Here is a 17737-nt window from a genome sequence, read left to right on the forward strand (position 1 = left end):
CCTGATGCGTTAGACGAGAGTTTTAGGATGTTAGCTAAGACTGCACGAAATAGTCTACACTATTTTTGCAAAACTATTATTTAGTTTTATGGTCCAAAATATTTACATAAGACTACACGCAATGACATCATGAAATTGCTATCTCATCATGCAAGCATACATGGTTTTCCTAGAATGTTAGGAAGTTTAGATTGTCTACATTAAGCATGAGAAAATTGCCCTACCTCACACCATGGTCAATTTACTCGAGGTGATCATGGGCATCAAATGGTCATACTTGAAGCGGTGGCATCACAGGATCAGTGAATTTGGCATGCTTTTTTGGTTCTCCTGGATCCCTTAATGACATTAAAGTTCTTAATCATTCACCTATATTTAAAAACATATTTGATAGATCTGCACTAGATTCTTCTTTCCAATTGCGTGGAAAACCATATAAATATGGTTATTATCTAGTTGATGGGATCTATCCTAAGTATGCAGTTTTTGTTAAATCGTTTACGTGTCCAAATGATACTTGTTGGAAAAAATTCAAGAAATCTCAAGAAAGAGCTAGGAAGGATGCCGAGCAGACTTTTGGAGCTCTCAAGAAACGTTGGTTTATATTGAAAAACCAACAATTTTTTAAGCGAGGAAAAAATGTATGAAGTCATGTAGGCATGTATAATACTGCATAATACGATTATCGAAAATGAAGGAAGAGTGATATGTTAGTATGATGAAGAGGAAACCATTCTCGCGACACATGCAATAGAAATTGGGGGCGACGAGTACATTGAAAAGAGAGCAGAGGTTCGTTGCAATGAAACATTTCACAACCTTCGTATGGACTTGGTGGAACACATTCATGGGATTCAACACATTAACCTCAATTTGGATCCGGATGATCACTCGGAAGACGAGTTCTCGGTGGACGACTTCATATAGTGTGTTTATTTTTAATTGTTTAATGTATGTTTTTTTAAGTTTATAGGTTTAAAATTTCTAGTGATTTTTTTTGAAGTTTGTAGGATTTTTATTTAGACAATGGTATGTAATGTTATTTTTATTTTGAAATAATGAAATTAATGGTTTTTATTAAAACTATAGTTTTTATTTAATTAAAAAAATCAAATATAGCATCCAAACTCTTTGGGTGTCGCATGAAACCAGATTTTTGTGGTAAAGTATAAGATGTCGGACAACTTGCAACGCCGGTGTACTTTTTCGTTGCTACACGTGCCAACACCTTTAATTATGGGCCTGCTTGATATGCGACTAATTGGGTCTGGTCAGCACTTTTGAGTGACTCAGTCCAGTCAGCCCGTTTGATAAAAGGCTAAACACATCTGACCCAGTCCAATGATCTGATTCGGTTATAGAAATTTGTCTGACTCGGTCCTAGGTAAAAAAAGAGACTGAGTGCAAATCTCTCCATTTTGCCCTTGAACGCCCCCATAGTGAACGACATCACAAACACTCTCATTCTCCATCGACCCTTCATAGCTTGCAACTTACTTCCTTCGACGTCTCCTTCATCTATCTCCACCAACGCCTTCCTGCGCCATGTCATCGTCTTCCTCATATGAGGGCTTTTTTCTTCAACCCTTGATTCCAATCACAAAGACATGAACTCCTAATCTTCCTCAGATGCTAATTATTATTTCCTTCAATTTTTTCTGGTGAGGGCTTTCTTATTCAACTCTCAGTTTCAGGTATGCATTCAACTTCAATCTTATTTTCTTCATATCATTTGATTCTTGTTCATTTTTGCAATCGGTTGGATGTAGGATTGAGATGACAAAATTGATGACTAAGACTACGAAATTGATGATCAATGAAGATGGACATGTATTTTGTTGCTGACGAAATTAATCTTCATAAACTGAAGGTTTGCATTTTCTTTCATCTGTAAATAGCTTGCTACAAGACCATACCAGTTACAACGACACTAATTTATCTATAAATAGGTTGTTAGATTAAAGATTGTAAATTTTTTCACAGGCAGTGGACAAACACTTGGGAATATTGGAAAAACAATATATTGAGACGAGATTCTTTCAACTTTTCTTTTTATTTCATATTATGCAACTTCATCTAAAGTCTAAAAAGGAAAAAAAATGACATGAATATATAATATGCCTGATTTGATATGCAGACTCAATTACTGTTGGATGTATTTTTCACTTTCAGTGAGAGATTTTCTGAAAATCACAACCGGAAGCAAGAGCTAGGAGTTAAATTATTCATGAATAGAGCCAGATCATGCAAAGGTTGTTTTCTGTGGAGAGCCATGGAAGGATGATAAGACTTTGGTCAATAATGTGGCTATACGTGTAGATGGTGGTTTTGTGATTATATAAGTTGTGTATGGTGGAGATAAGAGTAAAGAAACTATGGTTGTAATGGATGGTTAAGGTTAAAGGGTGGAGAATAAAAGTCAATTACATCATTTTATCCCTATTTTATATGTTTATATGCATCTTTTTTGAAGAATGGTTGTAAATTATATCATTTTGTAAATGACATTATTTTGATCAATTTGAATGTTTTTATTAAAAAATTTAATGTTATAAATTAAGTGGTAAATTATAAAAGAATTATTATAAAAAAATGTTGTTTGAGGGTAATTTAGCCATTTTTACAGTCAGTCAGATAGAAAAATTAAACATTAAGTTTCAGTCAGATGTTATCTCAGTCGTAACTTCTAACTGAATCAGCTTTTAACTCAGTCAGCTCTAACCCAGTTAGCAACTATCAAACGACCCTTAAGTTGGGTTGATATTCAATTGTTGGGCCTGCTTCATAATTTATTTAATGCGAGTATATTGAATTTTGTGAAAATATGAGTTAAAGACGTATAGTTACATAATTTATTACATGCAAGTATATAAACATATTTTAATTTTTTATTTTCATTTGACTCGTTAATTGTCATTTCTATAATTTTTTCCGACACTTTCCGTTTCCTGCTTCATAATACTTGTTTAGAGAAATTAAATTGATTCCTATTTTTTATGCTTACAAATATTTCTACCTAATAAAATTATGACAAGTGTCATCATTTCATATTTTTAACCAACTCATTAAAGCTATATTAGGAATATATCAAATAAAATTAAATTAAATTGTGAAATGATGCCACTTGTCATCATTTTAGTGGGTAGGAATAAACGTAGGCATAAAAGGTAGGATAACATTTAATTTCTCAGTTGTTTAACCTTGTTTTAATACTTTTAACTTTTAAAGATTGTAAATGTTTTTTATACTATATAAATAAATATGTTATTATTAAATCCTTAAGTAATCATTTAAATTCAATTACTTTATTTATTTAATTTAATTTTACTGTATTTATACTCATGTTTTTATTTTATTTTATTTTTCGTTTTTGTAGGTTTTTTGAATTAAATATGTCTTCGAGTTTTTAATTTTTAACAATTATAAAATTTTAAATAATAAAAATACTAAGCATCATATACTTTTAGATCGTAAAACCTTTGACAAAATTATTTTGAATCATCATATTTTGGACTATATTATTTTTCAATCAAATGATTTTGGATCAATAATATTTACTTAAATCTAGTTTTTTTGTAATAAATTTTAGATAAGTCAATTTTGAATCATAAAAGATATAATTAAATATTATAAAATATTAGAATTAAAAAATTATTTTTAGAACATAACAAATTGAAACCATAAAATGTTGAATCATATTTTTTAAATCATAAATATTTTGAATCAGTTCATTTTAAATCATATTATATTCAACAATTTAAAAAAAACTTGTAATCTTTTAAAAATAAATTATGGTATCTAAACTACCTTGTTTTTTAAAATGTCTTTTCAAAATGCTTATAATATACAAAATAAATTAAACAGCTAAAAATATTTTAATTTGGAGAAAGAAAATTTCATGTCCTTTATTTCATAAAATGTTATAATCATTTAAACAACATTTTAGTGTCCTTTACTATACCATTTTTGATTTTTTTTCAAGCTCACTTAAATAATACTAGGAATAACTCTATCATATTTAAATAAGAAAATTTTCATTATATTTTATGAAAACAATTATTTCTTAAAATTAAAATATAAACAGATGGAAAACTTACTTTTAAAAAATTAATTTTAGAAAGTTACTAGTATAAAACTAACCAATAAATTTTCATGATTTTGAGAGGATTTTTTCTGGATTATTTTATAAAAATAAAAAATAAAAAATATATATTTTTCCAAAATTTCAATAGTGTGCAAATTTTATAGATAAATAAATTTTAAAAACTTTAATCATTTCAAAACTTAATTTTTCAAAGTAAAAAAATAAAGTTATTACCAAAAATTAATATTGGTGGAAAAAGAATAACTACCCTATTGATTGCCTGGTGACATATGTTGATAGGAGAAAGTGGTGTGTGACTTGTTTGTGTTTGTGATCCAAGCGAAGCCGATATCAACTTGCTTTCTATTTTCTTAGGGTGACAATTTGAACTGTTATTAACCTTTGCTGGTAATTTGGAAAAAAAATTGTTATTATTACTAAAATGCCACCTTATGACATAATTTTTAGATTCCGTTTTAGACAATTTATGTGATTAGTAGAATTTGAGCCCTCCCTTTATTCGAGTCATATATATATATATATATATATATATATATATATATATATATATATATATATATATATATATATATATATATATATATATAACTCGAATAAAGGGAGGACTCAAATTCTACTAATCACACATATATATATATATATATATATATATATATATATATATATATATATATATATATATATATATATATATATATATATATATATATATATATATATATATATATACTAGTAGTGTACCCGCGCAATGCGGCGGCGGATAATAGTTTTTTCGATAAGTTGATTTGTTTCGGCGTTTATGTTCTTTTTTCCGGTTATCTTCTTCCGGCGCGTTGTTTCATTTCTTCGATTACATTTTTTAGGGCGACTAACCACTTCGCTAGTAGCCGAGGTAATTACAGATGAACCACAAATTATAACACTCATGTTTATCTTAGTTAAAATTTATCATTGTCGTTGAATATGTGTATAATTAAAGTTAGAATATTAGTATTTAAGCAAATATAAAATTTAAACTATTTGTTCGTCTATTATTGATGTTATAGGTGATTTAGAACTTTTGACATTAAATACCAAAAACTTTAATAATATACTCAATGAATATTAATGTTAACACCTTCAAAAGAATTAGCACACAAGATTTAACAATGCAGCACAACCATTTGTCTTCTTCTATAAATCAAATAGATATGGATTATGTTTTAACACCATTTAACAAAACCATTACTACTATTCTGCTCTGAAGCAATCACATGAAATTCTTTGATATTTCTTTGCAATTGTCTTAACAATAACTAATAAAATGTTATTTCACTATATTGGTGGTCAATATAGATTTGATATGATTTTAAAAGTAATTGTACCAGATGTTTCAACCACCATATCTTAATCATCCTAAAATACTAACACATCAAACCACTCAAATTCCTCAAATATTACCAATCTACACCCGAAATTCATTTATGAAGTTCTAATTTACAAGCAAAGTATAGACAATTTATAAAAAATGTAAATAAAGTACGAAAATCAGAATGTGTTCTAGTTTCAATGTATAATGACGTAGAAAGTTAAAAAATGATAGACAAATTTACAAATAAATATACCAATTCAGAGGTACAAGCATCATAGTTTCTATATGCCCTAGGACCTATCTTCATGTTCATCTTTGTTCTTTATATCCTCAGGCCCCATTGCATGTCCAACTTCTCCCCTCTCATTCTTAAAGGATCAACATTAAAAAAAAAACATTCCCTTTAAAATTATCTTTTAAACATAAAACCCATTGCATGTCCAACTTGTCCCCTTGCATCCTTAAAGGATCAATATTTAAAAAAATAAATAAATAATAAATAATAAATAAATAACATTCACATTAAAAGTATCTTTTTAAACGTTAAAAATTGGTGGTATTTTACATCTCTGTTTTTATCAACTTGAATTACCTATTAAATCTATTATTTCATCTATTTAAATTTTTTGACAACAAACAAATTTTAAATTAAAAAAAATAATAATAATCTTTGTCATCACAGATGATATTAAACATTACTTTGAAATACCCAACATTGCTATGAGATTCCAAATAATAATTAAAAAATAAAAACCAATTACGAACATAAATCTCTTTTTATCATTTGAATAAAAAATAATGCACAGAATCAAGAAATGGGTTAACATTGAACTTACAAAACAAAACCCTTTCATTATAAAAAAAAAAATTTTAACTTCCATTTTACTATACATGATAACTCAAAAGAATAAATACTCAATCAAAAAAAAAAAAAAAAAAAAAAAAAAAAAAAAAAAACCCATTAACATTTGACTTAAAAATAAAACTATCCAACAACTCACCAACAGTTATCTATTTAACTACTAATTATTTCAAACATTAGTCACTAAAGTGATTTGGTTGCAGCTAAGTACCAACCAAATTTGATCTTCATTACATCAGCTTTCCCTCCTTTGGCACAAACAAAAAGCTAGAATGGAACCAAAATAAAAGGTGAGATTTAGACATGTAAAAAATTAACTGAAGCATCATTTTAATTTATAGTTGATTAAAGAAATATACGAATCAAGTTTCAACCATATATAAACAATACATAACAGGTCAAGCCTTTAGAAAACATAATTCAAAGTAGCTAGACTTGGTTACCAAAATAGCTTACAAAACTTATACAATTATACCCAAATTTCAAATATTTATTTGCAGATTACTTTATAGCAAGTTGTGCATATCAGGAGAAAAAACACAAAAACTGAAATTTAAAAAAAAAAAAAAAAAAAAAAACAAAGTAAGAAATTATAATTAAATCGATCGAATGAGAAAGTGAGAAGGGTTGGATGAAGATAGAAATTCAGGTTTACCTATTCTAATAGAAAGTAGTGGTGCCTATAAAGGAGCAGGTTCACACCACTACATTATCAAATTTCTTTCAAACCCCACATCAGAAACCACTGAAACAAAGTAAAAACACAAGCATAAATAATTAGAGTTAAACATACTCTTCAACACAGTTAGAAAGACAGAAAAAAAATAATATGGAAGAAAAGAAAAAAGAAGCACATACCTGGTAGTGTCACATTGAAAACCTTGATAGATCTCTTATGGTGGGATCTTGAAAAATAAATCCAAATGTCAAACAAAAATAAATTAAATTAAAGAAATTAAATGATGCAGTTTTAACCTATCCACATATCATACACAATTTAACACCATTTATAGGATATATAGTGAAAGAAAAATCAGGAACATGCTTCCTATATTTCTTCATCTCACATGAAATTTGAGACACAAAAGCATATATAGAGAGAGGGAGAGATTACCCTGTAACTTAATTAATCATCTCAGATCTTGGTGAAGATCTGTGTGTTGTGCTACTGGGAGCCACTATATGAGATTCAAAGCTTTGAATCATTGAGCTCAAGTGCCAAGTGGCTAATCCATTTCTACTTTCGTCCATACATACATTCCTTTTTACAAAATACATAGAGGAATAAAAGTTTTTGGTTAGAGTATGAATTCATAAGACAACAAACACAAAGGCTTAAATAAAAATAAAAAACAATTCTCACCATGAAAGAGAAACCATAATTGGAACAGGGCCCAAAACAGAAGAGAAACCTTAACTATCCAGAAGCTTTTATTTTGCTTCCAAACCTGAAAGACAAAAACAAAGGGCAAACCAATAACTTCAGCAACAAAATAGAGGATAAATTGGTCATTTTAGACAATAATCTATAGCATACCGACATGATAGGCCAAATTGGTTGCTTTAGACGATAAAATGAAAGGAAGATTTTTCACCCAGGCCTATCAAAAACATCAAACTGGTGATCCTTTTGATTTTTAGTAGTCACATGTTGGTGAATCACATGCTTAGCTTTTAAGTCTTGAGAATCAATAACACTTGTATAAATTTCAAGTACTAATTTCTTATTTCAAGCAAGTATGTATGGAACAGCATGCCAATCACATTACATCATTAATATTTAAAGAAATGCAATTCATTTTAGCAATTATGCCCATTTGGCACAATGTTGTTCTTTTGATGGATAGTTGTCAACAAATCCCTATGACCCTTAATCCCATTTCCACTTGAAATCGCCATCCATGATTTCGATTCCTTACCACAAATGATCTCATCATCCACAGGAAGTGCTCTTCCTGGAGTCTCACCTAAGCCACCAACCCCTGGAATCAATCCTCCAAGCATGGCTGCAGTCCAAGAGCCCCTATGAGGCCCAATTCCGTTTTCCGGTGGAATTCTTGTTGCCGGATTCCATGAATTACTGTTTTCGTAATGAGGGAGTGGAAAACCTCTCCCATAGTTCATTCTGGATTTCACCTGATTACTGAAAATTTGAAAACTTTAACCCGTTTCTGTCTCTATTAACCCTAATTGAAGAATTCTTGAGACCTGAAGAGTGGTGTGAATTGGGATTGCAATTCAAGAACCCTAATTCCCATTCCTTGCTAACCTGCCAAAAACCCCCCAAATGCATTTTCTCATAGAAATGATCTTACACCTAACATATACAATTGAATAACAATTACAGATAGTTATGGTTAATAGCTATGAGAATCAAAACAGAAATAGCATGCAAGCAATTAATTCCAACAAAAACTGATAAAATTAATTTATAAAAATCCCAGGTAGCTTTGCTTATCAGCAAACAATTTGCCATAAAAAATCCAAGAAAAAACATGAGAGAGAAAGAAGAGGTAATTCAATCGAAACAACCAAATTGAAAACAGCATAATTGGTAAATCTGAGTAAATTTAGAGGATTTAATTCCAAATATTGTAAAATGGGGGTTTCAATTTTTATTACAAAAATCGGATTAAAACCCCACAAAATCCGAGTAGAATCCCGCTGGTGGAAAATGTGAATCACACCTACTTCTTTGGGGTTTTGTTGCAAAAAACATTAAATGGAGAGAAAAAATGCAATGTATCAGAAAGAATCGGTAAAATCATGTATCAGGTGAAGCTCAGCTCACCGATCTCTGGCTCCGCCATCTACGGTGGTGTAATTCGCCGGAGAACAGGTCAATGTCTGATGTTATAGAGAAATAACATTATCAAAACCTAATGTTATAGAGAAATACATATTAAAGTGTGAAGGTGGTGTCAAAACCCAATTTTCATAAAGAAGTACAGACTGAAGTGTGAAGGTGGTGTGTGTCTGTATTTCTTGAAACCAGAGAGAGAGAGAAAGAGAGAGAGAGAGAGAGAGAGAGAGAGAGAGAGAGAGAGAGAGATGGGAATATCTATGGAGGTGAAAGCGATAGTTGGTGGTGTCGTTGGATTCCATTTGTTGAAACCCTTGCACATGAAGCCCAAAAAAGCAAAAATTAGAGTCTGAATAAAAAGTGATTCAAAACAAACATTAGACATATTCCAAGAAGGCAAGAACAAATAGGTATAAGAGAGAAACCTGGATGGGCCGAGATTCTGTGGTTTATAGCTAAGATTTAGATCTGGGGTTTCTTGGGTTTCTTAGAGAGAATGGAGTGGTGTGTGGAGTTGACTGGAACAGATAAAGATAAGTGAAAGAAAGAAGGTGAGCAAAAACTTACATGAAATCTTATCTGGAGGGTGGCTACCATAATAGATGGAACTGATGAAGGTGTCGTCTTCATCGGAGTACTGAAAAAACAGTTAAAACACACAGATGAAATCAATGAAATCGATGAGCGTGGTCGTCATAGTGAAGGAGGTGTATGTGGTGATTGTGGTAATGGGGCACCGGTAAGTGAAGAAAGAAGGAAAAGAGTGCTTCTGTTGTGGAGATGGTATTTAGGGTTTCCAGGTATCTAGAGAGAAAATTTGAGTATTCAAATTTTGAAATGAAAAGGGTGAACGAAGGAAAAGGTATCCGAGATGGTCATGAGTGTCCGGGAAAACCATTTCTCATTCTCATTGGTCGACACCATTTCACTTGGATTTCCAAAATAACAATCCATACCGTTCATTTTAGATTCAAAGGTCTAGATTTGCCTTCCTTGTTTTTTTAAGATAACATGCTTAAATGTTTATACCTTAGGCTTTTAAATTTATACTTAAGACATTATTATGTATGCTATATATATATATATATATATATATATATATATATATATATATATATATATATATATATATATATATATATATATATATATATATATATATATATATATATATATATAGAGAGGTAAAGGTTCAAATGAGAAACATAAAAAATTAAGAACCATAAGAACCATTATTTTTACCTTATAACTTAAATCATATGATATATTTGATCAATATAATCTCACAAGAAAACTTTTCTCTCACCTGTCTCTCATCTCTCTCTTTCTCTCTCTTACCTTCTACCGCTGCCAACCACCACCACCAATGTCGGCACCGTCGTCGTCGCTGGAATACAACAATCTTCAGATTCGGAGTCGTCGCCTTCAGATCTGAAGCATTTACCTTCAGATCTGGTGCATTCGCCTTCATATCTACAACCCCCGACTTTAGATCTGCCATCACCACCGAGCCCCGCCTCCAGATGTCCGACCACCTCTAGATAAATTCAGATCTGATGTAGATCTGAGAATTTGGTGTTATTATACAAATGTTTTGTTCCAGAACTCTTGAACTTATTTTTTTCTCTGAAATGTTCCATCACCGGCGAAAATGTTTGTCAAATTTGTACCAGATCTGTTATGTGTCACCTCTTTCCCATGTATAACTCATTTTCGTCTTTGTCTCTCTTATTTTTGGTCAAAACACCACCAAATCGATATCTGATATGATGTTTTTGTCCATTTTCAGGTTAGATCTGGTGTATATGGTGTTTATATTGATGGAGTTTACGAAAGGAAGTTCTGAAAAAAAAAAAAGATACACATAAGGTGTTTGATGAAATGCCTCAATGAAATTTGGTAAGTTATTAAGCTGTGAATTAAGTTGTGAATGCATATTTTTTGTATATTAAACTATGAAGTTTGTGTATTTAGCTGTGATATTTGTGTTTAAAATTGTGAATTGAATGCATTAAGCTGTGAATTTGTTGTTTAAACTGTAAATTGACTATATTAACGATTTCGGAACTAGCTTGACTCATTCCCCCCGGGGTGAACGAGAACTAGTTCATCACCAACATGCTTAACTCCTAGGACTTTTGGGATTTAATACTCCTACTCTTTTTGACCAAAAGATGGTGAAGAGAGTTGTGAGTTTTGTATATTTAACGATGAATTAATTGTATTAAACTGTGAATTTATTGTATTAAAATTTTTAGTTGAAAATATGCTTTTGAATGCATATTTTTTTGGGTATTAAACAGTGAATTTTCTGTATTTTAACTATGAATTAAAAGTTTTAAGTCGATATTATGTTTTTCTACTTGCATTTGTTGTAGATCTCTATTATATTTTCGTTTTTTTTTTTGTTTTTTTTTTTCTGTTAATGTATGAATTTGATATTTTAATCTCTCATTTTGTCATATAATTTTGTTAATCTTAGTTTTAACTGCTATTGACCTATGAATGTATAATTTTTTTTAATTAAACTTTAAATTTATTATACTAGTTTGTGAATTTTATATATTAAATTGTGTATTAATTGTAATAAGTGTTTTAAGTTGATAATATTGATGTGAATACTACTTTTTGTGTATTAAAATGTGAATTTAGTCTACTAAGCTGTCATTTTTGTGTTTTAAACTGTGAATTGATTATATTAAGCTTTGAATTTTCTTTTTAAACTACGAATTGACTGTATTAAGCTGTGAATTTTCTGTTTGAACTATAAATTGACTAGATTAAGTTGTGAATTATGTGAATTAAATTACGAATGGACTGTATAAACTTGTAAGTTATATAAGTTTTGTGTTCAAAGATGAGAGCATATAAGAATGAAACTATTATACTGCAAAAATTACAATTTTGCCCTTTTTGTATCGAAAAGAGAGAGAAAAAAAAGGATTTTCACATGCTTAACAAGAATATCATGTAAATATTTATTAACTAATGGGGTTCTTCGGAGATTGAAAAACATTCTAATTTGTTGTAATCAATCTTCAAAATCGGAAGATTCTTTGAAGGTTTTTCGTATAAATATCGACATTTAACCCTAGAAGACGGAATCGACATTTGGGGGCTTACGTTAACGGGATTCTACAAGAATGAGGAGTAAACGGTCAAGTTCATTCAAGTCAAAGTTCAAGAACACAGCAGAAACGACCTTGAATCTTGAAGATGACAATGATGATTTCGTTGGTGAACCTGAAGGTAACATTTTTTTGTGGTATTTAATGGTTTTTTAGTTCGAAAAATGTATTATAGTTTAAGAGGTGTATTTGAAATCAGTTATGCATGTATGATTTGTGGTCTGGAAGAAGAATGTGTCATTTTTTGGTATTTTCTTAGGAATCGTTACCGTTAAGTAAAGTAAGTGTTGAATTTTGAACAGGATGATACAATGAAATCATGGTGTATGTTATTATGCCAAAATGTTCTATTTATATGAAGATGAACATGGTTGTTATTCAGCTAGAATTAGTCTAAATGATTTTTTAGTTAAAATTGTAAACTAAATTTCTCTATACAAGTAATTAATTAGCATGTTATGAAGATTTTGAATTCTGATGGAATCAAAGTTTGTAGATGATTAATGACTTAAACTGAAAAAATCATACTTCTTGTATATGGAATAAGTTTACATGTGTAATATTCTAGTAGAATGTAATATTGTGTATGAGTGTGTCTACCAAGTCAAATGTATATGGTAGAATTCTAAATTAAATGTATTTGATTCTTGTAGAATTAGTGTACTTGGTTTATTAGGTAATTTTGTAATGAAGGTTTCTCCATCTAAGTAGTTAATTAGCATGGTATGAAGATGTTAAATTCCAATGGAATAAAAATTTGTAGATTAGTAATTACTTAAACTGAATCAATAAGAAATCTTATATATTGGAAAACCTTACATGTGTAATATTCTAGTACAATGTAATATTGTATATGAGTGTGTCTACCAGGTCAAATGTATTTGGTAGAATTCTAAATTAAATGTATTTGATTCTTGTAGAATTAGTGTACTTGGTTTATTAGGTAAATTTGTAATGAAGGTTTCTCCATCTAAGTAGTTAATTAGCATGGTATGAAGATGTTAAATTCTAATGGAATCAAAATTTGTAGATTACTAATTACTTAAACTGAATCAATAAGAAATCTTATATATTGGAAAACCTTACATGTGTAATATTCTAAATGAACGTAATGTTGTATATGAGGGTGAATATCGATTATGTGATTCTGTTAGAATTCTAAATTAAAAGTATTTGATTATCATAGAATATTTTAGTAGAATACTGTTTTAGTGGGGTATGGTTCAGAATAAAATTTATGATGTTTTCGTAGTGTATTTTTATATTCTGTTAGAATAAAATTTACTTTTTATTCTGTTTGAATGGGAATTTTCTGTGTATGATGGATATGTTTTAAAACATTAATACCAAATATCTAATACTAAACATTATACTATCTATTGTGTGTTGTATCAGAACAAATTCAGGAAGAAGAACATGTGAACCGAGAAAGAAGGTCAAAGAAAAAAACTTGATAAATCAGTTGAACGAAAGACAAGTCCTAAACCTTTAAATGCACTACTTTTGGAAAGAGAGATAAGGTCGAAGAGGCAATTTGATAGAGTTCCAATTGTAAAACATTTAAAGAATAAGGGAATTGTTGAATCTGTAAAAGAGGAACAAGAAGATAATGTTAGAAAAATAAATAAGGAATACCCACCTGGTTTAAGATACCTTCCAACTAGAATGAAATGTGATAACATCACTGCAGCTGTTATGGGAATGTCGTCGGAACAGAAAATGGGTTTTGGATTAATTCTGCAAGTGAATATTACAAGTTATCCGGGACAACTAAGCTACTATCTTTTAGATGTGTATGACGCAGATAGTAAAAGACTTGTCCTACAAAACTCTGTTATTGAGATAACAGAACAAACAATGCATGATATGATGGGGTTGCCAATTGGTGGAGAAGACATCAGTCAGTTACCATTGTGTGATAAGGGAAATGAAATTTTGGAAGAATGGAGGGGACAATATATATGTGATAAGTTCAATGGTGAGGAGTATTTAAGAATGATTCAAGCTACAACAAAGGATAGTTTGATGTTTAGGCTGAATTTTTTGACATTTTTTGTTAACAACTTCATAGAGTCAATGTTGATGGGAACAAATCAAATAAAAGTGGTAAGGAAGTTGATATTGGTAGAAGACTTTTCAAAGTTAAATTGGTGTAAATATATGCTTGATTGTTTGGGATCTAGAAAAAAACTATGGAAAAGGGATGACAAATCAAGCTACTATAGTGGGCCTATTACACTCCTGATTTTAAGTTTGAAATAGTTTTATATGAAAATATATATTTGGTATCGATTTATTATTGATGTATTGATTAAGTTAATGTTTTTTTTTTACAGTTGGTGTACGTGTATAACATGAAGTATTCTATCAAGTTAGACAAAAGGTTTCCTTTTATTGGGCATATTAATGGTGCTAAATTATTAGAGATCCAATGATTGGAAATCAGTTTGGGAGGGTTCGGGAGGCAATTTCAGGATGACCATGATGATGTCGATATGGCGGATGAAACAAGAGGTGAAGAACAACAAATGCTAAGCTTTAAGAGGGATTTTGGAGATGATGAGGTAATATTATGGTAGACTATAAATTACATATTCTGAAATTAATATTTAATTGTATATTCTTGTAGAATATAAAGTACATATTCTTGTAATGGTATCAATAATTAATTATATGTATTGCAGGCATACACTGCTGTTATAGAGCATAGTTATATGGTAATACTAACAAAAAAAAAGTACTATGGAGGTTGCGTTGAAGGATGGTTTGGAAAAATTCCCTCATAGTGTGGTGTTGCATGAGGGGATCGAGAAAATGAATGAGCTTTTCAAGGAAGAGCATGAAGGGGCAAGTAACAAAAAAGTGCATGAGCTTGAGTGCTTTAATGAGTTGAATAAGAATGATATAAGTGATGGCGGTGAAGGAAATAGTTCACCAGTTGGAGGATTGATACTTACTGAAGTTAATATAGAAAAAGAAGTCAACTATACTATACTTGTCGATACGAATTCTGTAACAATGACTCAGTTTCATCGACTTCTAGGGGTGAATGAGGAAATGATTTAGTTGTTGGATGAAACTGAGTTACAGGTGTATAGAAGGAAAAAACTAATGTGAGGAATCAGTGGGGATAATGTGGTAGGAAGAAATATAGGAGAAGCTGTTGATAATACTGCAGAATATGATGATAATGACAAAAGGGAAAAACATATTCCTAAAAAGGCAAAAATATTTCATTCGCCCTATATTGAAAGAATTGTTAAGGTTGGAGAGAAATTGACTAAGGATGAAACAGGGATATGCAATTCAGTTTTTGCATCTAAAAGAGAGGATGGGTTCGTATATATATATATATATATATATATATATATATATATATATATATATATATATATATATGTGTGTGTGTGTGTGTGTGTGTGTGTATGTGTGTGTGTGTGTCACCTATTATATTTCTATAATTTTGATTTGAATGTATTTAGATTGATTTTATACAAATTTTGTCACAGGGGTGATATTTGGGACATTAGAACAAGTCATTTGCTGCACCAGGGGTTTGCATATCAATTCAATCATGGAATGTTTTTGCATTCTAAAATAATTGATTGTTGGGCTGCGTTTTTAAATAAAATGGAGAACTACAAGAATGAATCATCGCTTTCAAGATTTCTCTTCGATACAACTATCGTGGTATGAATTTATTTTGTAAATTAATTTTAAATTCAATTTTATTTTTGTATACATAATATTGTTGTTGATGTGGGTTTTTTTTTCAGACAGAAGATATATTGAATGAGCTAAAGTCGGAAGATATGAAATTTAGGCTTTTTGCTACTCTATTGCGAATCTACACTAAGAAATTTGATGTGAAGCGAAGTTTTAGAGATGTTGCACTTGTAAGTTTATTTAATAAATGTAATATTTGTGGCATCAATTAATATTAAATTAACTTCTTCTGTTAATGTGTACAAGGTTTTCTTCCCAATAGTTGATGATGGGAAGTATTACTTACTCATCTTTGATCTGAGATCAAGTTTGTACTACATAGTAGATCATGTGAAGAGAACAGGAACTTTGGAAAGAAAGTATGGCATGATACCAAACCTGGTGGTAAGATAATCAATGAAATTCTGATCATTACTTTTCATTGTATGGAATATTATAAGACTATTTTTGATGTATTTGTTGTATTTAATGATAGAAAAATCTATTTTGCAACTACTCGACATCACAACATCATCTAATGGCAAAAGCGCTAACTTTTAAGGCGGGACGGGTGATGAACATATCTTGGCAAGTCGAAAAAGCTGGAACAGAATGTGGAGGAATATACCTCATGAGGCATATGGAAAGTTACATGGGGGAAAATGAAGGGCGTTGGGAGTGTGGTCTTACAGGTAAAATGTCTGCTGATGTGAGTGCTACAATTAAGTTACAGACAAAATACATGGCAAGATTGTTGACAATTGATTTCAATAAGTTCAAGAATATGATAGTTAAAGATTTTGAAGTGTTTGATAAGCTTGATATTTTGGAACAAGATATGCTTCTTTGAGAGTAAGCTGAAAATAGGAAGAAAAAAGAAAAACAAGGGGTCGTAGGTAAGAATTTGGAGTGGTAGTTATGTTTTTTTAAGATAAACTTTGACATGGCATGAGCTGAACTTTTTTTTTTTTGTGGTTGTTCAAAAATGACTCTGCATTATGTTAGATGTTTGAAAAAATAGTTTGTCTATTAGAAGTTATGAAGTAATGTTAACAGTATTTAAGCTTATGTCTTATAATGGAATATTAATTTTCGTATAAAGGTTGTGTTGATGCATTGTTTAAATTATGCGATGATGATGTTGTGCATTGTTCATATAATGAAATGTTAATTTCCATATAAACGTTCTGTTTGTCTATCAGAAGTTATGAAGTTTTTTAAAATATACTTCAAGGTGGTTGTTAATATTGTATGTGTTGATGTATTTTTTTTTTGTAGTAATGTTGTTAATATAATTCAAGATCTTGGTTAATAATGATGTGTGACTAGACTGTTTTTTACAGTTTTCATGATGATGATACAATGTAGTAATTGTTATAATTCTGGTAGAATAGGTTATAGTTTTTTCATTTTATATTACTTAGGTGTAGATGACGATTGGATCTTCAGTATATTGTACCCTTTTTGAAATTAACTATGCGTGTTTACATGTATAACAAGTAAAAATCTAAAATCTAAAATTCTTTTGGAATGGTTATCTTTAGTAAATATGGAATCTTTTTCAGTATACTGTACCCTGTTTGGCTGTTTTTTATATTTTTTTGATGCATATATAATAGTTTTATATTGTTATTATTCTATCAGAATATGTTATAGTTTTTATTATCTGTTAATTGGATGTAGATGAGAAACGTATATTTTTGGTTTTATGTACCCTTTTGGAAATTAAATATGTATGTGTAAATGTATAATTTGTAAAAGTTAAAAAAAATGTTATAAAGAA

At 29.9% G+C, this 17737-nt stretch overlaps 1 protein-coding gene across 14 annotated transcripts; it reads right to left on the bottom strand.

The window, feature by feature from the left end:
* Positions 1–6402: 6402 nt before the first annotated feature.
* LOC111891250 (uncharacterized) lies at positions 6403–10005 on the bottom strand. Of its 14 annotated transcripts, XR_006184314.2 has the most exons (9): positions 9689–10005; positions 9110–9165; positions 8527–8587; positions 7856–8461; positions 7682–7766; positions 7433–7579; positions 7177–7223; positions 6974–7063; positions 6403–6585 (listed from the first exon to the last, which is right to left on the bottom strand). XR_006184314.2 is itself a non-coding variant. In XM_052764669.1 (2 exons), exons 1-2 carry the CDS (start codon positions 8574–8576, stop codon positions 8119–8121), a joined length of 393 nt encoding a protein of 130 aa, XP_052620629.1. In that variant the 5' UTR covers positions 8577–10003; the 3' UTR covers positions 8017–8118. The 14 variants fall into 14 exon arrangements, 1 of the variants encoding a protein (XP_052620629.1); XR_008224782.1 differs by lacking the exon at positions 9110–9165 and having other exon boundaries at positions 8527–8635; XR_008224783.1 differs by lacking the exon at positions 9110–9165 and having other exon boundaries at positions 9689–10004.
* Positions 10006–17737: the final 7732 nt, after the last annotated feature.

This window comes from Lactuca sativa, chromosome 6 (genome assembly GCF_002870075.4).
Source record: "Lactuca sativa cultivar Salinas chromosome 6, Lsat_Salinas_v11, whole genome shotgun sequence".
NCBI lineage: Eukaryota > Viridiplantae > Streptophyta > Magnoliopsida > Asterales > Asteraceae > Lactuca > Lactuca sativa.

What these genes read in the sequence shown, in the direction of transcription:
- LOC111891250 (XM_052764669.1), bottom strand. Translation starts at nt 8,576, where the DNA reads ATGGGAATTAGGGTTCTTGAATTGCAATCCCAATTCACACCACTCTTC. An exon ending in CAATTCACACCACTCTTCAG is followed by an intron (nt 8,462 to 8,526) that starts GTCTCAAGAATT and finishes TCAAATTTTCAG; the next exon opens with TAATCAGGTGAAATCCAGAA.